Source organism: Rhopilema esculentum, unplaced genomic scaffold, assembly GCF_057945365.1.
Source record: "Rhopilema esculentum isolate cy_ngs unplaced genomic scaffold, ASM5794536v1 HiC_scaffold_36, whole genome shotgun sequence".
Lineage (NCBI taxonomy): Eukaryota > Metazoa > Cnidaria > Scyphozoa > Rhizostomeae > Rhizostomatidae > Rhopilema > Rhopilema esculentum.
The window spans coordinates 2,366,127-2,387,782 of NW_028300847.1; the positions used below are offsets into that span (position 1 = coordinate 2,366,127).

General features: G+C 34.9%; 2 protein-coding genes and 1 non-coding gene across 3 annotated transcripts in view; all 3 read left to right on the top strand.

Annotated features, from left to right (window-relative positions):
* Nucleotides 1–952: 952 nt before the first annotated feature.
* On the top strand, nucleotides 953–5,875 carry LOC148957245 (uncharacterized). The gene is made up of 6 exons (XM_089115764.1): nucleotides 953–1,109; nucleotides 1,450–1,512; nucleotides 2,487–2,566; nucleotides 3,047–3,177; nucleotides 3,593–3,659; nucleotides 4,494–5,875. Exons 1-6 carry the CDS (start codon nucleotides 1,036–1,038, stop codon nucleotides 4,622–4,624), a joined length of 546 nt encoding a protein of 181 aa, XP_088971890.1. The 5' UTR covers nucleotides 953–1,035; the 3' UTR covers nucleotides 4,625–5,875.
* A 139-nt stretch (nucleotides 5,876–6,014) lies between these two features.
* LOC135688483 (basement membrane-specific heparan sulfate proteoglycan core protein) overlaps nucleotides 6,015–21,656 on the top strand; it is a 93,287-nt gene continuing 77,645 nt past the window's right edge. Inside the window, exons 1-17 of the mRNA XM_065205349.2 lie at nucleotides 6,015–7,194; nucleotides 8,782–8,913; nucleotides 9,153–9,320; nucleotides 9,672–9,764; nucleotides 10,240–10,326; nucleotides 10,968–11,086; nucleotides 11,522–11,633; nucleotides 12,295–12,408; nucleotides 12,895–13,022; nucleotides 13,703–13,789; nucleotides 14,796–14,863; nucleotides 15,585–15,869; nucleotides 17,710–17,988; nucleotides 18,797–19,072; nucleotides 19,512–19,775; nucleotides 20,413–20,682; nucleotides 21,005–21,292. Coding sequence (XP_065061421.2) covers nucleotides 7,138–7,194; nucleotides 8,782–8,913; nucleotides 9,153–9,320; nucleotides 9,672–9,764; nucleotides 10,240–10,326; nucleotides 10,968–11,086; nucleotides 11,522–11,633; nucleotides 12,295–12,408; nucleotides 12,895–13,022; nucleotides 13,703–13,789; nucleotides 14,796–14,863; nucleotides 15,585–15,869; nucleotides 17,710–17,988; nucleotides 18,797–19,072; nucleotides 19,512–19,775; nucleotides 20,413–20,682; nucleotides 21,005–21,292 — 2,827 coding nt within the window. The 5' untranslated portion in view covers nucleotides 6,015–7,137. The remainder of the gene's footprint in view (nucleotides 7,195–8,781; nucleotides 8,914–9,152; nucleotides 9,321–9,671; nucleotides 9,765–10,239; nucleotides 10,327–10,967; nucleotides 11,087–11,521; nucleotides 11,634–12,294; nucleotides 12,409–12,894; nucleotides 13,023–13,702; nucleotides 13,790–14,795; nucleotides 14,864–15,584; nucleotides 15,870–17,709; nucleotides 17,989–18,796; nucleotides 19,073–19,511; nucleotides 19,776–20,412; nucleotides 20,683–21,004; nucleotides 21,293–21,656) is intronic.
* Trnas-aga (transfer RNA serine (anticodon AGA)) lies at nucleotides 17,217–17,298 on the top strand. Its single transcript has one exon. It is a non-coding gene; the product is annotated as a tRNA-Ser (tRNA).

Here is a 21,656-nt window from a genome sequence, read left to right on the forward strand (position 1 = left end):
AATGTAGTCAAAAGCTCCCATCGATGTATGCAAACATGTTTTAAAGTTTTTGTACAGATAAAGATTGGGGCTTGAAGAGCATTTTGACTATTTTGACTGAAAAGATTTAAAAACGATATTTTGCTAGCCAACCTACTAAATCTGGCCTTGATATCAAAATTTTTATATTTAACATAACTCCAGTGTGCTTTACCAATTGGAAAAATTATTGCTTATCAGCTGATTTCAAAAAAATTATAGGGAAAAATAAAATTTTAGAGCAGTTGGGTTTTTTCTTAGCATTCTGTTCCTAATGCAATTAATTAAACAAAATCTTGCTCATTGTTGTTTTATTGTTTTGTGTAAATTTCTTTCCTCACTCTTCAAAATGGATATAGTATTTAAGCATTTGAAAGACACTAGCCCCAGACCACTTTTTGTGTAAGCACTGAGCGAACAAGTATAGAAGATTACCGTGGAAGAGTATGCAAGGCAAAAAATGTTTGGTTGTCTGGTAAAATCTTGTGCAGCAAAAAGCATTAAATGGAATTTGTTCCCCTACCACTTGTTATTAGAAGCTTTCAATCAGAATGTCTAATAAATGAAAAAGACGTCAAAATAATGTGTGACTCTTTCGAATAAGGCAGAAATTTGCGACAGAATGAAAGTACAAGCACCGCGGAGCATTGAGAAGGGAGAGGGTGCCTAAAACCGAATAAAAAAGGCTTTACTTATGGCTGTGGCTCAATTTTAGTTCTTTTCACTTTCGGCAAAAAGTGTGGGGGGTAGCCTAATCGAGGGGGCATTTCTCTCCTTGCTTAAGAAGTAAGTTCCTTCCTTAAGATTTATTTCACGCGAGAACCGAGCAACCATTTCTCGCCACCTTTTACAAACGCTGTTATATTTGTTTTTTTGCTCTTCGTTAAAACCCCGCCCCCCTTTCTCACAAGTCGCAAGTCGCCCACATTGTGTTGGCATGGAAACGAGGCAAACAAATGTCGAAATATTCACCGGGAAAGTCAGTTAACTTGACAGGAGCAATCGTTTTTTAACGAAATGTGGCATTATTTCGTAGCCCACGTTATTTACTACATTACAAGATGTTTTCCAAAAGACAACAGAAGAGCAGTGTAAGTTTACAGCACTATCAAGCTTCCCATTGCTTAGTATAACTCGAGGGCGACAGCACTTTGCAGAATCCATTTTCGTCCTAGAGCATTTGTTTTGGACAGTAAAACATCCACTTTTCGTGCCTCATGGCCTTTTTGTGAATGAAATAAGAAATCTTTCTTAGGTTTTGAGAACTCAGATTCAGTATCATGTTATTGATTCTCTAAAGATATTCAAATAAACTCACTGCCTGTCGATATTTTTTGTATCTTTGTTTTGTTTATGATGCATCGTCTCGATCTCTAATATATTGGCTTGTAATTTGAATGATAACTGCAACCATTCGATTTTTCATTTCAGACGCTTGTTCTGCACTTTTACCGCCTTGGTTTTCCTCATCCCACAATTCGTAGTCCTCACAATGTGAGTATTAAACATGTTTTGTGAAAATCACATTTACGTTTGGAATTTAATTGATACAAAATTATTGAATGCAAATCTCTGAATCTGTAGAATTTACAGTCGTTATTTACTGATGTAGTCAATGTTACAATAACTTCAGAGAAAGAAATATGAATGGTACTAACAGTATATCCAAAGTGAACAGTTGCATGTATTCATATTGTCTGTTAAAATATGTACTGTTATATTTTTTATTATTTAAGGAATGAAGAAATAGCTTTTACAAGGGATCTTATCCTTTTCCCTTTTATATAAAGCATTGTTTATCTATTGGCATAGGGTTCCAAAGTTTGATCTTATAGAACAGGGCCTATGGCACAAATTTGAAAGTAGGGAGAGCCGAGGCTAGCAAAAGAAGGGGCCAAGGCTTTTCCCCCTTTTACTACTGCTTTGAAACTACTCGCTTTGCAAAAAGTAGGGAGGAGGGGTGGCATGGCACCTCAACTTCTTGATTTTATTGTATTATCATACATTATGGTACCTTAGAACTAGAGTATAAATATATTGAGACAATAAGATGAATGTACAATCTTACCTTGTTTTATTTTTGCAAATATAAATAGTCACTCTTTTATTTTCATAGCATGAAACAGAATAAATGTTTGGGGATGATTTCATTTTTAGGCTATATTGACATATAACACAAACATATTTGATTTATAACAGAAAAGTCCCAGTCACCATTTGATAAAATGTGATTGATAGCAGCTAGATCTTTAGAACAAAGAATTACAGTTAATCTTTTGCAGAAAGTTTCGATGAAAGGTTATTCCAATAAAGAATCATCTTAACAAATACTTTCAAATTTAATCTAGTCATATTTTGTTCGTTGGTCTTTTCAAATTGTCTGATGGGCCTTATTTGTAATGGACCCTGCAAGGTTTCAAAGGTTTGATGGTGCAAAGTATTGAGTTTTTTGTCATTTTGCATTTTAGGGGTACAACAAGTAGATACTGTGGCTCACCTTTGCTTGAAATGCTGGTTTTGTCCATTGCAACAACATTTGCAATGATAGGTATGGTTTTGTTTGTTACACAAAAATACTAAATTCGTAGAAATAAAAATCAGGAAACAAAAAAGGTGATCAGGTTGAGTCTTTATTTTTATAAACAGACTTTATGTAGTTTATCAAGTAAAAATGAGTAATGAATTTTGCTATTTATAAATTCAAAATGGAGATCTATATGCTTCCTGCAATGTGATTTTCATTCCTGATTTGTGTTTTATTGAACTGCATAAGTTTGAAAGTTTAATTTGGTATATAAAATATTTTTTGAAAATTTTGCCAATATTAAAGTCTTTATTTCTAAGAAATCAATCTACATGTACATGTTTCTTTGTTTTCAAGAAATTATTCTCATTTTATTGGGGAGGATTGTTACTACCTTTCTGCAAGATCTCATTTCCAGATCAACCTCCCAATGATTAAAACAACAAAAAATTATCAATATTATGTTTTATGTTTCTTTAACTTTTTTATTGATTGTATTTCAAGCATTTGGATTCCTGTTTACAATGATGGAGCCTGTTCCTTGGAAATTGCGACTTTCATTTCATTTCTTTGGAGCCTTCTCATTTCTTGTTGGAATACTGCATTTTTCATATGCTGTAACCGGACGAGACTGTGTGAGTAGCAACTTTAGCTAAGCTTTGACCTCTTAGTTTTTGTTTGCTGGATAACCTATAAACTTCTGAAACTTAAGAAAACTATCTGCCTTTTTATGTGCTTTAGTATTTTAATTTTCTAGCAATGATTTTTTCTGTAGCAAAGGTGTATTTTCACCATAATCCGTATGTGTCAACTGTGCAGTTTGCCAGTTGTGATACCATCCACTTTATTTGAGGTAGAAAGGTGTGTGGTGTGGTCATGAACATTTTAAGATGTCACACCATTTTATTGCCTTACCTTGAAAAGCTCATTTCGATAGTTATATATATGAGCTAGAAAATCTGTGTTTTTAAAAAGCAGGAGACAAGCTCTTCTATCTTTTCATTTGGGTTGCCAATCAATTCCTGTACAAATTAAAAATGTTTCTTACAGGAAAAAACAACAACATCGCTCTATTATCTCTCCATCTCTTTTGGAATCTTTGGTTTAACTACAATGTGTAAGTTGTCATTAATTTTCATTTTTGGGAATCAAAGAATTAGCTCACTACTTCTGAAACAGTCATTGTCAAAAAATCTGAGTGGTAGGGAAAGCATTTGAAGATTTCTCCATTAAGGAGGGTCATGAATGAATACATTAATGTATTTGATCAAAATGTTTGCATAAAGATTATTTTTTTAATGATAGCAATCTACATTTTTCTAACTTTCTTTGTATTATTTGACCTAGGAATTTGAAAGTTCCTGTATTTGACAACTGTCTGTGCTAGGCATCTTGTTGTTTTAATGCTAATAAGCCACCTAAGATAACCTCTTCCAAAACAATGACAATATAATGATGAACCAGTTCAAAACATGTCTTTTAGAAGCTGTTCTTTATATGTGGAGTTTAATTCCTTATATTATTAATTGACAGCTCCTTTAAACATAGACATAAAATTTGAATTTCTCTGGCTCAAAATTGAAAATGATGAAGTTCATATCCTTTGATTATTGTTATAGTGCATTTTGTCTTAGCAATGGATAAATATTGGAAATATTTTCTGATAGTGAGTTGTTATTTAATGTATTGTTTTTCTGCAGTTCCTAAATAGCCGGTTCTGTATTGAAAGTCTGCCATGGTTGGCTAACCCCCTTTATGAAAATTCTAGCTGGTGCTTTATTCCCCAACCCTTAGGTATGCCTTTAAATAAAGAATAATGCTATACAGCGAATGCTATGTAATAAAATGTTTACTAACGGAGCTAGATTTTTTCTTGTAGCCAACAGGGCATCATAGATTTAATTCAATATGCATGTAATTTTTGCTTTATTCCATTTATATTTTCTTTTAGTATTCTTTGCTTTCTTACTGCCATTCTGGATAATCGAGTTCCTCTGCCAAGGAAGAGTCTTGAACAGGAAAGAAAGAAGAGGCATTTGCTACGAGCCAGTCTCAAACTGTCCTTGCTTATGGCGTGTATAAGTAAAATAGACCTAAAGGTTTCTATCAACTCCTTTACAAGGTGTTTCGATTGTCTGAAAGCTGGAGTCCAAACACATACGCTATGTGGGCACATACAACTTATTTGAAGCAACCTCCTACATTTCAACATTAACATTTCGGATTTACTTCTGACGTTTGTGATCGTTGCTCAACATTTGATAGCATGTAAATGATCTTACCTAAAAGTATAACTACATATTTCAGCTGCATAAGAAAACCAAGATTGCGTATTTTATTTAAATGTTGGCATAGTTTTCACTTAGCGTTAGCTTAGCTAAATCCTGGTTGGTAGGGGTTGAAAAATACGTAGTAATCACTCCAAGACTTCTGCAATGCATAAAAGAAGCGAAGAAGTTAAAATCCACCATCCAATTTATCTAAATGAATTATTATATTGATCAACTGATCAAATTAATTAGTTTAACTTGTCAATCGATAATCAACCTATCGATGTAATTTGGAAGCAACAAGCCCACTCACTGCCAACAGATGGCCATTTAAATTTCTGAACAAGTAAGGTTTGGCACTACTACCCATCAACTGCAAAAAATAATCGAAAAAGAGAAGAGTTGATGCTGATTTCTAACAGAAGAGAAAGTTTTATTCTCACTATATATCGGGAGTACTTTCATCAAGGTTAATGTTGTGAACATTTTGTTTATTAGCAAGATTGCAGATCGAATTTAAATTTTGGCTTGACTTTCCGTGTCGTTTGGATGGCACTGCAGCATCGAGAACGATAAGAGAAAGCTTATGATGCTTGGTTACTTCTAAACCTAATAGCTCTTTTGATTTGTTTATCCAATAATCAAATTGAAAGATGGGGCTTAAAGCTCTGACCCTAAAATTTGGCCTAGTGAGCAATGTACCTACACTAACAAGTTGCCCGCCTAGTCTATTTTTTATACTTATTTAAAAAAGATTGCAAATATCAATTGTAGTACTTGTACTATCTTTAGGTATTTGTGTTTGTTTCGGAACTGATGTGTGAACCGATCTGTTCATTTGTCTTAACAAGTTTAAAAGACTAACCTTCACAGAAGTAAGTAAATAGTTCTTACTGCCATTGTAAATGATTTGTATTTATTGTACTTTTATTGTAAATTATTCGACAAAGTCACTTCCTTTTAAGAGGTGATGTTCACAGTTTGTCTTTTGCTCTTACAAGTGTAAATAGTAATCCATTAGTGATTGAAGTAGATCGTGTGACAATGACCTGTAAAAACTGTACTTTGGTCTGTCTCTTTTGAGTGACAATTCTCTAATGTCTGATATGAGACGTCTCGTTAGTGAAAATGGAGCGTGTGTAATCATAGAGGACTACGACGTCATCAAGTAAAAATAATTACGGAAATCAACCAACCTCCAAATAATTATAGCGCATGTATGTTAAACATTATAAAAAGGGTATTAAAGTTTGATCAGTGGAAGCGATGTAATTTTTTGGAAGGGTACTAAAGTGCGGACTCACAACATCAACGTTGCTGAGTGCTCTATGTAGGGTGAAAGTTTCTAAAATCCTGCTTTGTTGGCAAGAGTAAGTGAATAGTTTGACGCAAATCACTTTCTTCCCCTTCTTTTCTTCACAAGAAACGGTAAGGTTCTGTCGACTCTTCCCCTATAACCTTCAAATCACATGCAGCAAAACCACCATCCGTTGTCACCTTCAGAAAAAGGACACCAAAGGATAAATGTTCTATTTTTTGACATTATATTTGATGACAAAATGATGTGGAAGGGGCCACCGAAAAACGCACCACACTCTTCAATAGGCATAAACACAACTCGATGTCTGTTTTAAATCGTTTTGAGTGTGTTAAACCACGTCTTTAATTTGCGTTTTTTCCCTCATGTCTCTTTGATATATTGCCCTTCATGCAGTGGTGTAGTAGCCCCAAAAAAACAAGGGGCTCTTGCCCAAAATGTTGCGAAAAACGATAGCAAAAGTAGATATTTGCCAATTTTCGGCATCAACAAGGGGGGCTCAGAGGGACTGAGCCCCCTAGCTCTACACCCCTGCAGTCTCATGGAACAGCTGTTAATCATTGACATCAGAATCATTTTGAAATCAAAGGTGTGCTTTAAATAGAAATAATGAAAACAAGGAGTCGACCTTCTTTACAAAACTTTACGTTCCTCTACTCCCTTTTATTACAGGGCCTATAAAGCTTTGGAAACTTCCTGTCAATGCATTTTATACATTTTCATAAGATTTATTTATAAGAAACCAGATAATTTGTACAGAGTGTCGGTGAATACTTTGTCGGGCAATCGACGCTCGGTATGCTGATGAAGTGTGTTCTTATAGTAATAGTTCAAGTTCTGTGTGTGTGTTTTGTTTGGTTCTTTCTCTGGGTAATTGAATTGGTACATTGTTGATAAATTAAACAATCAAAACATGTACTCTTGCCAAAACATGTGACCGAGGCCAATCACTCATGGCACGTGTGCGACCAAAACAACAAGTTTAGTTGTCCAGTGAGCAGAGTACGATGGAGACGAGAAAACGACTGGTCATAACTGTAGTCCTTTTGTCATTGGCAGCAGAAGTAAGTTAACAATTTTTTTATTAGTTTACTGCAGAAATTAAAAGAACGTTACATAACACCAATATATTTTAACGACTGAGGAGAACCCTATGAAGGCAATAGACTTTAAAATAAATACAAAGGATTACTGTTATAATCTTAGATTGAATCCTCCCTTATACACTTCATTTGTTTTTGCTTGTATTATAAGTGTTTCATTGGTTCATGTAAGTTTTTATTATTCTAAGCATTAGCTGTGAGGTTTAAGAGTATTAAGAGCTTTGTCTTACTACATTGAAGGAGCAAGATGATTTTATAATTATAGGCCCCAAAATACAGAGATGATACGTCTAGAAATATTAGTTTATTTTGATTTTATGTGAGGTTTAACCTATCTTATTGTCCTTTTTTACGAATAAAAACAATATCATATGCCAAAGAATCTTACTGTGAACAGAAGTCATTTTACGTGAGAGAAAACGAATTTGCTGGCACGGAAGACCAAATCATGTATTGTTCTCAGAAAAGAACTAACAAACCACTTCCGTTTGGCAAAATCCTGACTCAACTCTACGCTGTAGGGATGCTTACATTCTCAGGGTGGCTTCCGTCGTTTTTCAATCTGTTTCTGCCAAAGGTAACTATGACAAATATGTCAACCCAGGAAGTGAATTAAAACGAGGCTGCTTGAAGCATTGTCTGGCGAAACTATTTTTGTATCCAAAGAAAATCTGATGAACGCAAATAAAGTTTCTAATCTTTAATTCGCTTTTTTTGACAAGGGCAAGCAATAACGAATTTGTACTTCGGCGTTTTGAACCGTGTGTACCTTGAACAAAATTTGGACTTGTGTAAAAGAGTTGGTTTTATCTCCGTGCCATTTGGAAGTGTTTCAGTATCCTACCTGCCCATTTTCTTCCCAAAACAACAATAAAAATTATGTAAAAATCAAAATTTCATACCAAAATACACACATCCATATTTCATGCGTCACTTTAAGGTGAACCACTAACTTTAAAAAAATGGGGGCAATAGAATGAAGGGACATAGGGTATTCTATCCTGTTTTATCAAAAAATGGCCCAGATACCTCTTTGAAAACTGATGAAAATGTACTTAGTAAGGAGTAGGTTAAATTTTTAGTAATTACTTAAATATACTTACTTTACTTGCTCAAAAATAACACGGATATTTATATCAATGGAATGATCTCAAATGGGCGTGGTTCCACAAAATTTCCATTGGCTACGCCCAATCCTTTGAATTTTACTCTGGCTTGCGCTCTCTCTGGACAGGGCGGTTGTTTGTGAAATATATCTAGTGACTTTTTGAAATAGTCTTAGAAATGTGCGTAAAATAGAAAACCTGAATAATCACCTAAATTAAAATTTAAAAGAAGCATATCAGATCCAAAATAGAATTTTCAACGCGGTATATGATTTCCATATTCTTCTATCAGGGAATGCGAAAACATCAAACAAGTCAAACTGTGTTTACTATTAATGATTCAAACGGAAATCTTCTTGCTAGATTCGTCGGTCATTTCCAGTAGATCCCCATTACCATGTTTCCAAAACCATTGTACTGGATACTAACATTTGCGTTTTAGACACTTCAAGAAAAAGGCCGATGTAAAGAATGGCAGTTCGAAACACGGATTGCCAATGAGTTGCAGTGTATCGATTGCTTTTGCAATGGCATCACTAGCCGATGTAGGCGAGCGATGTATTATATTGCAAAGGTATGGTAGATATGAATTGTTAATTTTTCATCAATGATGCAATTAGGGAATGGGTCATAAATTTTACCTTGAATTTTTTTCAGATTGTTGAAACAAGATTTTATGATGATTAGTTTACTGTAGATAAATCTTTTACTTAACTCGTATTTGATCTCACGTGTAGAGCAAGTTAAAATCATTATATCTCAAAGTGAAAGTAATATATATATATAAAAGAAGAGCTAAATTTCTGATTGCAGATAGAACTATCAGATGTTTCAAAAGTTAGAGCTTTAAGCGAAGATGCAAGGCTACCGGATAACGCTATATATTTCAGTGCAAGCAACGAAGTAATACTCGGAGATGTTGATGGCCTAGGCACCCGTGTCGTCTATTGGGTATTACCTCGAGAATTTCTTGGAAATCAGGTAACGTACAGGGAAGATATGCTTTGAAACCTAATATTTTGTTGGCTTTAAAATACTTTGTCGTACATTTTTAAGGCTATCATCTGATTAACGCTTTGCTAAAAGCATTCCTGTTTTGTAGAATCTTTTAACGTAATTCCTATTATTTTTTCATTTTAAGTATAAGGGATTTTTGACCTAAATTACAGAAAAGCAAGTAATCTTTAAAAAGAACTTTTCCAAATTTTGATGCCATCACAGAAGCATAACACTTTTTTTCTACAGAAATCTTATCTAAAGACATTTGTTTGTAACACAACGTCAAATTTGCAAGTCTCTCAATGCTTTACGCTAAAAAACTTTACTTTTCAGGTCTTTTCTTATGGTGGTTTTTTAAAGTACTCAGTTTTCTACGATGTAGTTGCAGATTCGTCGCCGTACCGTGCTGCCGATATTATAATTAGGGTAGGTATAGGGCTGTTGTAATACCTTCGAGGCACGGCATTTAGGCAAACAAGTTGATTAAGAGCTCTCGATATTTAATACATTTTATTTTAGCAAGTTATACGCTTTTTTATGGAGAGGTACTTTTGAAAGTTTCTATATATAAAAATGTTTACATGCACACGCTACAAATTTGCAGTTTTTATGTAAAAAATTAACTAGATATTTTTTTCTTTATCAAAGATCTTTAGTATGTTAAATGATATCAGTTCAGCAGAATGAAGGCCATGAACGTCTTAAAGTACTACAATCTCTAACGATATATTATATAACGATCGTTTAACAGTGTAGTTAAAAGAAATATTTTAGATGCTTTTCAAGGTGAAAAGCTTGCTTTTCTTTTCATTCTCTAAAAGCGTCTATTTGTCTTCTGTCAAAAATAATTTGCAAGCCTTTATCTTTAAGTTTAGCATCAATTTCAACGATTGTTTTTCAGGGACCTAACAAGCAAACAATTGTATATAAGGACGAAGAGCTTTTATTCCCGAAGACCACCAAAGACGCTAGAATACAAATTTTAGAGGTTGGAATTATTATCAATAAAGTTATTAAAAAAACTCCAAAAAAGTTTATTTTTATTATTTTCATGCTTGAAGGTAGACATTACTTGAATTTTCATGAAAAGTTCCCTTGAAATTATTGTCTGTTTTTTCTATGCAGTCATTCAGTTTTGGTTTTTAGTATTGCATGCAATCAGTTAAGATTCTGGGATTCAATTTGAGACGCTGTTTAACGTTGCTAGTTGTTTGACAGTTGGGTACCTGGCTGTTCTTAGGATCTGGCTGTCCTTAAGATCTGGCTTTTTTTTAAGATCGGGCTGTCCTTAAGATCTGGCTGTTCTTGACAGTTAAAGACCCTTTTTTAAAAGTAAATGGTAGTAAGGATGTTTATCAGTGACCCATCCTTGCTCCTTGAAAATCAAGCATGTATAAGGGGTCTTCTGGGAGAGGCATTACTGAACGAGAAATTGCATTCTACTGTATAGGTTTTACGATTGTTTTTTTGTCTGTTATTGAAATTCTAAAGATTTTGACGAAGAACAAAAAAGGTTCATTTCAATATTGTTGACTTATGATATTCATTGATTTATACCAAAAAACCTCCTTACTTTTGGGTGGAAAGTTGCTTAGATCAATTTGCTTGTAAGCAAATTTCTTCTTTTAGAAAAATTTCTACCTTGAGAATGGAAGCAAAGCAACAAGAAGAGATGTGATGAAAGTCTTATTGGATATAAAAGAATTCCTTATTCGTGCAACGTATACAAAAGAAACTAGAGTAACACTGTAGGTCTTTCTACAACTTTTGAGTTCTTGTTGAATAAAAGTATTTATCAATAATATTTTCAAGAAAATTATTATGCAATTGTAGTGTAATTTTGGCTCTATGTTCCTAGTAGCGCATTTATTTCTTAAAGATAATGAGAAACCAGTTTTATATATAAAAGTAGAAATTTGATGAAAAAATAATTAAAGAATGTAAAAATGCAGTTTCTGCATCCATTAAGTGGAATTGGAAACATATTTTATGTGAATAAAAGTTTTTCATACCAGTACTCTTTGTCTTGATGCAAATATCCTGAGCCGTACATTTACTTTTTCCCAACAATTACTTTACAGAACTTATTCATTGTACTTCTGACATTAAGCTTATGACCGTATCTTTATGAGAAAAAAATACCTTTCCTGATATTAGGAAATAACAGATCTGTTTTATTGTAGTCTCAACTCTGTGTCACTTGATACAACTACACCATATTACACAAAATATGGCCGGGCAAAATACGTTGAGCATTGTCTGTGTTCTGAAGGATATCATGGATTTTCTTGTGAGGTGAATGAAATTTGTCCATGCTTCATCATGTTTCAATAGAAAAAACACACATGAAAGTATTATTTTCCTTACGGTTTTTTGCAAGAGTTAATGTCGTAACCTCTAGGTAAAAATAGGCAAAGTCTACCTCACGCAACGAATGTTTAAACACGATACACTTCGTATTCCTACAAGATAATACTCGTGACCTTTGCCAACATAACTCGAGAACTTACCAATTACTTCATTATTCCAATTCTAACACAACACATAAAGAACATAATTAGCAAATAACTAAAAAGCCTTAGGCCTTCAACGACTTCCAACTTGACTTTAGATAAAAATAGATTCTTCAAACATCATATTGGTTGCAGTTTCACGGCCATGACAATTTGTTAGTCTATCATCCTATAGTTTATTACAGTGGATACAGCAAAGAATTCTACAATTGAGATGGTTGTTCCTCCTTGTAAATCAAGAGATATGAACCTACATATGGCTTTCCACAGCCCTCACAAGTTGCTGTAAAAGTAGTTTTGGCATGAAAAGTTAACGGTTCAAAACAAACGAAAAGAATCTGAATATTAGAAAATCGATAAAATGAGAAATTAAGATGGGATTTGAAAACCAAAGCGTATGGAATCTTTGCATTGATCATCGTTATATCTTAATCTCTTCTCAGGATTGTCAAAGAGGATATACTAGGGACCAGTTGCGATCAGGCACTAAAAGTTGCATCAGGTGCCAATGCAATCGACATACATTGGAATGCCACCCAGAAAATGGAATTTGCAAGGTAGTGCAAAAACCTTGTTATTCATCTAGATAACAGCATTGTCCTGCTCTTGTGTAACCCTATAAATTTATCAATAAAATGTTGCTCACGTCACGAATATTCTATCTTTTAAAATAGCTGCCTAAATTGTTTATAGCACGAATATAGCATATGTGGCCGTATTTTCCATGCCTATTTGTAAATAATCTCTGTCGGACGTTATAAAGTTCCTTTACCATGTTATGCTATGCAACTTATAATTCTTAAATCAATGAAAATTACTGTATCCCAGTCTGTCATAAAGAGCTTGATGCTGTATTGGCAGAGCTTGATGCATGATAACGCACTAAGCATTAAAACTGGAGTGGCAAATTAAAATTATTCTGTTCTTCAAACAAAAGGCGTATTTACGTAATAAACTAATAAACTAAATTGCTGCTGATTATGTCACAAGATGCTTTGGCCTTTGAAGTAAAATAATTAAAACCAGAGAACATCTTTTTTAAGAACTGTCATGATAACACATTGGGTGACTTCTGTGAAAAGTGCCAAGTTGGTTATTTTGGAGATGCCACCAGGGAAACAACTGAGGATTGTCGCAGATGTGCTTGTCCACTTCAAATAGATTCAAACCAGTAAGCTACATCTATCATTTTACATCATTTTTATTAACTAACGATTATCAAAACGGGCATCTTTTACGAATTGGTATGGCAAAAACTTGCATTTTATTGCTTTAAGATCATATTTCATACGTCTTTTAAATTAAACTCAAATTTACATTACACTCAATCTTTGAAACTGTCGTTGTTTTCTTTAATCTCCATATAAACTTATTGGTTGGACCAAGTGCATGTGTGGTATATGCACAAGCGACATTGCATTATTTGTGCAGCTATATGCTAACACTCAAGTAAGCATTATGTCTTTGTATTCAAGAAATCTTTAATGAATCAAACACTATTATCCACACCTCTAGCGTACGTACGGGAACGTTCTGATATTGGTAAAGAGGCAATCCAAATGAACTACCTCCTTTCTTTTGTTGGAAAATAAAACAGGAATTTTTTTAATCCGATGTTGCATAGAAGTTGTTGCAAAATTATGTACTACATAACCTTCTTATCATAATCATGAGTGCCTCAGCGCATTTGCAAATAGTCTCAGGATTCATAAAAAATCATCCATTTTGTCTGTGAAGTAATTAAAGACGATCTAGAGCAGCTTATGAGACAATGGGTCTATATTGCTACATATGTAGATATTTCATCTTTAGTGGAAGATTATAAACATTTTGTTGCAATCTTTTCCTTAGATTTAGTCCAACCTGCAAGAAGATGGAGGATGGCCTAGTCACTTGCACTGCTTGCAAAGAGGGATACACAGGACGAGACTGTGGCAAGTATGAATGCTATCTGATGCTTAAGAACAAAAAAATAAAGTATCACCACCGTTTTAGCGAAGAAATTTTAATATCTTTTTTAGAGTCCTTTTTTAGAGGTATGCGTTTTTGGGAGGTTTCTGTTTATGCGAGGTGACCGTTCCTGGGAGGAGCCTGTTACTGGGAGGTTCCCGTTATTGGAAGATATCTGCTGTTAGGAGGTGTCCGTTCTGTTTTTGAGAGGTGTTGTTCGTTATTTGAAGAGTATCTCTTGTTTTGAGTTTCCCCCGTTAATAAGACCTATCTGATCGATATTTTAAAGTGTCTTATCGTGATACCTTCATCAAGCATTCACCAAAACCAGTTGAATGTGACGCTGACAAATCTTGTTTCTTTGGTGGATGAAACTCAGATTTGCTTCAAAACAGCTTAAAGGAATTGCACCTGGTTGGTTTTGCTTTCATCAGTCAATGTTTTACAACCCGGCCATGCCTTTAAACGTTCAATTGACATACTTTGAGAAGGTATTCGAGAAAAGGCATTCTTGATCCAGCTTGGGCAGGATTTCTTACAATTTTAGAATTTTATTGGTCAGTTTTCAAATTTGTAGGCACATTTAAACCTACTCAAAACACCAATATGTATCCTGGATGCATAGGCAACGAAATGAAAAGGAGGAAAGAATTCGTCATTTATGATGATATTTCTTTAGAGTTGGAAGTTACAAAACCTGGATAGGCCAGTACAAAGCCAATCTTGCACGACTCACTTGACAATCTTCCAATTTTGGCAATCTACCTATGACTCAGAGATTTTTTTGTTCTACTTTTTCCACAAAAAGCTATACATTTCCCAAGGTATATGAAAGAATGAAACTTCTTCCTTAGATAAGCAAATCAAATGTCAATTTATTGAGAAGGCATCTTTAAGATAAAGGAACTAGAAACAGAATTCGCATAGCCTTTTTACAAAAAAGTGAATGGTAGTAAGTTTACATAAACTTTGGATTTTCTCGCTCTTCCTTTAGATGTGCGAAAGGCTACGCTGGTAATCCAAGATATCCTGGAGGGAAGTGCATCAAGACCTCACGAAGAGGTAATGAAAACATGCTTTTCTTCAGAGGGCCAGTGAGAAGTATTCAGTATTAATTACAGTGTACTCCTGTTAGTGGGAAATCTATAAGTGATTGAAAAATCTGTCAAATTTAGCGAATCTCATAGTTAGTGCGAAAAAAGAAGAGAAACAATGAATTTGCCATTTTTTTATTCTATTTTCAGAGACAAAATGTATACTTGATGAAAACTGTTAAAGAACTTTTAAAAGAAAACATAATATAATACTTATTGAAGATTTTGCCTGACACTCTTCAAAGTATGAAATATCAGAAATATGATGCTAAGTTTGGAAATATATGTAGATATAAACACTATTTGTAGATCTACATAGGTGAATCAGAGACTCGGCTCGTTGCCGTAAAGACTGGTCCCGCTTGCTTATAGAAAATATCACCAATGGAGTCCAAGGTTGAAAAAACACCTCCTTTCTGCATTAGAAAAAAGTGTTTGTTAGCTGTCGATTTATTTATCGAAAGAAACTTCTGGCACGTTTAACTGATGCAATGAATATATGTCATGTATCAATAACATGTCGGAAATTATTGGAGCCTCTTTTTATTATAATATTGTTATTTCGAACATTTCCTGAGCCAATCCTTGGACATAACAAAATATGATGCCAATTATGCAGACATATATCTTATTGCAGCTTTTACACATTATGGCCTAAAATAAAGACTAATGATTTGCTTTTTAAAAAGTCGACAGAGTGCCAATGATCAGCGTGAAACCAACGCATAGGTTGGACCCCATTGGCTACCGTGCCATCTTCAGGTGTGAGGCATCTGGAACGGGCCCGTTTCATATCACGTGGTCAAGGAAAGATGCGAGGCCTTTGCCAGTTGGAAGATCACGTGTTTTCTCAAGAGGCAGTGAATGGATACTGATCATTAGCAGTCTTCGAGTAGACGATGCTGGGGATTATGTTTGCAGTGCACGCAGCCATTTTGGAATTGCCTCTTACAGAGTTTCTCTGAAGATTTACGGTAAGCTTTTTGTACTCACAATCTAATTTTCTGCTGGAGAAAACTAAGTATAAACTAATTAGAAATTTCTTTGATTTAGCAATCTTTAGCTAGTATTCTAGAGACGTATATTGCTTTGATAATGGTGTGATGCAGTGACTTTTTTGTGAGCATTTTGGTAGAGTTAGGTAGAAAATCTTGCCCCAGATTGGTTGATTTTCAGGCTTGACCATGTCTAATGTCCTTTAGAACTTTAGATGTAAAGCAATAAGTTTCTAATTATTTTATGCTGCTAAAAGAACTGCATATTATAGTAAAATCTTTAGTGGTATTTCATGTCATTTTCAACTACACTTTTTCTATTTCGCCATGAGCAACTAGGAGTCTGTAGTTTCTTATTGCCTTTTCCTTCTTAGCTGTTGCTTTCTTTTTTAGTTTTTACGCCTGAAATTTTCTTTAATTTGATGGCAATCTGAAAACCCTAATATAAAAAGATTTCCACCGAGGCATTTTGCCATCGCGCAGATACCAGAAACCTGAAGTGTCACTGTAACATATTAAAAATTGTTGGCAACATGGCATTTATCATGTTCTCTAGATAAAATCCGAACTGGAGCTGGATATCAATGAAAATTATTCTTGAAACTAGGCTTTCTTCAAACCTAACAATGTTTGAATCGCCTGGCTTTCAAGATCGATCACTGCTTTCTTTTACTTATACGAACAATCAAACTAAATACAAACAAAATACCGATCTGAAAACTAAATGTCCTCAAAAAGGAATTTTTGTTTCCAATTTTTGACACAATCGTAATCACGTTTAAGTTCTACGTTGTTGATGTAGTAGTGTACAGAAATAATTTATTCTTTATTAATTTGCAATAATATTTATATTTGTTCCTTGTTATCTGTGTAGAACTTTTTATAAGAACTTTTATAAGAAGGTGGCAAAGTTGAAACTAGGTATGTTCCATAGCTGTGTCTTACAAACAATTTCAAACAATTTCACACTCTTGCAAATTATTCATCTCCATGCCTTGCCAAAGAAACAAAAACAACGTAACTATGAGTTATGGAATATCTTCTGTGTAGGTCTTGTAACTTCATGTATTTTTTTAACCTAAAAATAAGTTAAATTGTAGATTTTAGCCAAATTTCTAAACCTGAGAAGCAGACCAATATTACAAAGATCTTTCGAGACAGCAATTTATGCCTTAAGTAAATTATATAGTTGGCACAATAATAACTTTTAATTTCATCACCTTAACTTTTTTAAAATTTTTAAAATTATCTTGATATAATTTATAACGAATCCAGCCAAACAAAGAAAATTTGGTACATTTTTATTTGCAGCGGATGGTTTAATAAGCAGTCATGGCCGAGTGGTTAAGGCGACTGACTAGAAATCAGTTGGGGTCTCCCCGCGTAGGTTCGAATCCTACTGACTGCGTATTTTTTTCACTTACGTACAAAATTCTTTATTCTTCTGAATGTTTTAATAAGAGTCTATCTACACTATTATAGTTTATTTCATCTACTGGAAACAATTTTTTTTGCAAAACGGAAGAATCCGGTTGGGATAAGCCAGTAAACCGACAAGACACGAAACCTCGTGTCATACGCATCGAGGAGTTTTTTCACTGCATTAATGAATCACAAGTCGCCTATGGTCAGGGAGCACTCTCCAAAGAATATGACATCCAGCAAGACACAAAGCCTATTCGGATTCTTCATGTCCGCTCAAAGAGCTCAATTTGCTCAAATGCCCTCTCAATGCAGAATTGTTAGATAAAGTTTTCCTGTTAAATGCAACTTAATATGAAAGTGCTACTGATTAATGATTCTCTCTGAATTATTTTAGCTAATAAAGTCACGAAAATTGCGGTGAGTGTAACACCAAAGTCTCTCAGAGTCGCTGAAGGAGCTTCAGCTCTGTTTCTTTGCAATGTTAACACCGCTATTCTTACAATCTCACGTTCGTGGTCACGTGATGGCTATCGTTTGTTGCCCGAGACTGCAGAAGTGGTTGATGGAACTTTGGCATTTCGTAATGCAAGAAGGGAAGACAGTGGAGTATACACATGTTCAGCATCAAATCAAGTAACGGTTGATTCCGCGACTGTTGTCCTAAGTGTTGGAGGTACGAAGATCCATATATTTATTACCTTTCCCATGTCTGCGATTCTATTGATGCAATTTGTCAAAGATGCAAAACATTTTGTCAAAGAATCCAGATTCGGGTAGATTTTGTGACATGTTTTTTCCTCGGGACGCTTCTTTTTGAAAATATCTTGTTCTTGTTTAGATTACAGTCTCACGAAAGATCATTGAGAAAAGGTCATATTATCTTAATTTAACTTTCAACAACTCGTGTAAATTATTTTGTTGTTCCTTTCTCATTAAAGCCTGGTTTCCATATAGCCGTAAGGCTGCCTGCGACTGCCTGCGACTGCTTTCTGCCATCTTCCATCTCCCACCCTTACAGCAGCGCCGGCAAATGGAAACGCTCTGTTTTCAATTGCCTGCGGTATCGGTAACTATGCCGGTAACTAGGTAAAGTTTGAGCGGGAAAAACTGGCGGGCAAAATTCAACAACAAAGCCCTGTTTCAATTGGTTCTTGCACATCACATGATCCGTTTGAACAAAAGAATGCCGCAGGCAGCCGCAGGCAAGGCGTTTCCATTTGTAATTTGTCTGCCGGCGGTACCGGGAGGCTGCCGTAAGAGCCGGGAAAAGTTGAACTCGTTCAACTTTCTCCCGGCTCTCCCGGCAGTCTTACGGCACTTCAAACAGCTGCCTGCGGTACCGTTAGAAAGCGTTTCCATAAAGAATTATCTGCCGGCGATACCGTAGGGATGGAAGACGCCAGATGGCAGAAAGCAGTCGCAGGCAGCCTTACGGCTATATGGAAACCAGGCTTAAACTGTGCAATTAATCCATTTTACAGCTTTGATTGGACCGCAAATATCACTATGGCCATTGACACAGACGGTTGATGTAGGCAAACCAGTCAATTTTCAATGCACTGCTACTGGTTTTCCTAAACCTGAAATATCTTGGTCAAAATCAGGGAACAAACAAGACGAGGGATTTAGATACATTTATTCAAACAATGGCTTTTTGAGCATTGGAAACGCTCGTGACAGTGATGAAGGAGAATATGTTTGCACGGCTAGGAACAAAGTAGGAGAAATCTCGAGAAAAGCAATACTTTTTGTTAGAGGTATGTAAAAATTAACAAAAATATGAAAGTATGCCGATTCTCATTTCTGTACAAGAAAGATCCAGAATCTAAGTACAAAACTCACTTTTGCAACACCCATCTCTCCCCCTCTGTATCAATTACTGCTATTCACTTCATCAAACCTTGAAAGCTTCTGCTATAGATGTAACGTGCGATTCAACGATATAGATGTCAATATTGGCAGTATTTTCATAATATAACTCACATATGATTTCATATAATATGATGAAGATTTTCTTAGCATTTCTTGATAACAATAAGCTACTTCTTTTATCAAAATGTCTTGAATTTCTCAAGTTTCCATAGAATGTGGCTGTGAGTGACAAAATTTTCAAATTTGGTTTTAAAATCTATCTAGTCTCTGCTGTTGACTTTATCATATCATTCATCAGAATTATCGATGGAGATTTCATTTCAGCTCCAAATAGAAAACTCTCAATATCGGTTTATCCTGAAAAGATAAAAGTTAAAGACGGTGAAAGGGTGACATTGAAATGTGCTGCATCTGGACAGCCTGAGCCATCAATAAATTGGAATTTTAGAAAAGGTCAGAATGTCAGAGTTCATGGTGGCACATTGACCTTTCTGAAAGTTAGTTTGAGTGACGATGGTGTCTATCTCTGCACTGCAAGTAACCATTACGGGTCAGTTAGTGCAAAGGTCAAACTGAATGTTATTGAAGGTAAGTGCCTACATACATCTTGTTCTGTTTTCGACCTGTTTAGGTTCAAATCGCATAGATGCTGTTGCAGATAGCATAGTAGCTATTAAAGCCATTTTTGTTATGACAAAGATTCTTTTTATGGATACTTGATATTTCTGAGAAGCTACTGTAATAATTTGTTTTAGTTACTATCACTTATACTAAGATGTCAATTTCTAAAATGTTGTTTTATTTGGTTGTTTGGGGGCGTAGAAATAGCCTGACAACGCCCTTATTGCTAAAGATTGATTTAATTACATAACCAACTTTTGATTTTTTCAATATATATTCTCAAAAATTTTACAAAACAAACAAACTACAAGACCATGCCTCAGGGAGCATGGAAATACAAAGCAACCCTGTGACCATTAGATTAAACATATTTACCTCAAATTGGAATTACATTTACGGTTACAAATTACATGTTACAGATCACTCATACAAAATAACACTTATAAATACCAACATATAGAGTGTCATACCAACATAATAACCCTTACAATTACAAATACAAAAACCACCTTTTAGTTTAGTGTCCTGAAACAACGACACTACTCTTGTTAGTGTCCAGTGAATGTTTATCGTTGATGCAACATGTATCTTGTTCAATTTCTAGCAGATAGAAACGTGTCCCTGAAGGCAACCATGCATCCGCAGACTTTGGTGATAGATCAAGGAAAATCAGCATTGTTGCGATGCAATGTGACAGGAGAATACTCAAAGCTTACATGGAGTAAAGGCGATGGTTTATTGTCATGGAAACACGAGGCAAATAAAGATCAATTGAACATCTCACATGCTACGGAAGAGGACCAAGGAACTTACTTTTGCATGGCCACGTACAAAGATGTCGTTGCTCGCGCAGCAGCCAATGTCATTGTGCAAAGTATGAACTTGTTTGACTAATTGTAGAAATAAATTGCGTAAGTCACAAATCAATGAAGGCAATATATGTTAGGACCAAATCATCTGTAACCGATTTTAAGATGTTCGCTTATGATACTTTACCTAAGCCTTCAGTAAATACCCTGCATGAATACAGACATCGTATGAACAACTGGACTTTCTATTCTTATCTGATAAATCCATAATATGTTATTTTCGTCAAAATTAGCTGATAAAGATAGCAAGCATGATGGTGTCTATCAGTTGTATGCAAGCAGTTGGATATTCTCGTGTGACAATTAACTTATTCTATCTTCTTGTAGAAGCTGTTTTTCCAAAGCTGGTTATTCTTCCAAAGAGAATTAGAAATGCATCTGTTGGAGACCATGTTCATTTCAGATGTTCTGTGACAGAAGGTAGACCAGTTGACGATATTATTTGGTACAAGGGAAAGGGCTCTCTTCTTGAAGATAGCAAGGAACAAGGAAACAGCAGTTCAGATTTAGTTTTAGAGTTTCAAAAGGTTAAAAAGGAGGACGAAGGAGTATATTTCTGTGCTGCCGTCAACAAAGCTGGCTTTGCAAAGTCAAGCGCTGTTTTGAATGTTTCAGGTAATCTGCTAGTCTGAATTTGTTTCTAGTAGTTAGAAGTATTATAGCAATACCTTAAAGCTAATCGTTGCCTTTGGAATTAAGTTTGAATATCTTCACCATTTTGGCCTAATCTTTTCAAAACTTTGTAAATAAGTGCTAGCACTAAATGCTTTGCGTGTGAGTGGCACAGCTTTGTTCTTTGACTTGAAAGTCAGATCGAATACCTCTATGGAAGGTCAATGACTTTTAGGTTTTCCTCTTGCCCTTGTTGTGTCGCTCACATTTTTTCAAACTATTGCTATGAAAAAATTCGAAAAGTCTTTACAGATATCTTCAAGAAACAGGTTTCGAATGGTATCAAATTTTCATAGCTTTAAAATGA

Excerpts from the sequence above, each read along its gene's own strand:
- LOC148957245 (XM_089115764.1), top strand. The coding sequence starts at position 1,036 with ATGTGGCATTATTTCGTAGCCCACGTTATTTACTACATTACAAGATGT. Across the intron at positions 1,110-1,449 it reads AAAGACAACAGAAGAGCAGT|ACGCTTGTTCTGCACTTTTA; the intron begins GTAAGTTTACAG and ends TTTTCATTTCAG. Across the intron at positions 3,178-3,592 it reads CTGTAACCGGACGAGACTGT|GAAAAAACAACAACATCGCT; the intron begins GTGAGTAGCAAC and ends TGTTTCTTACAG.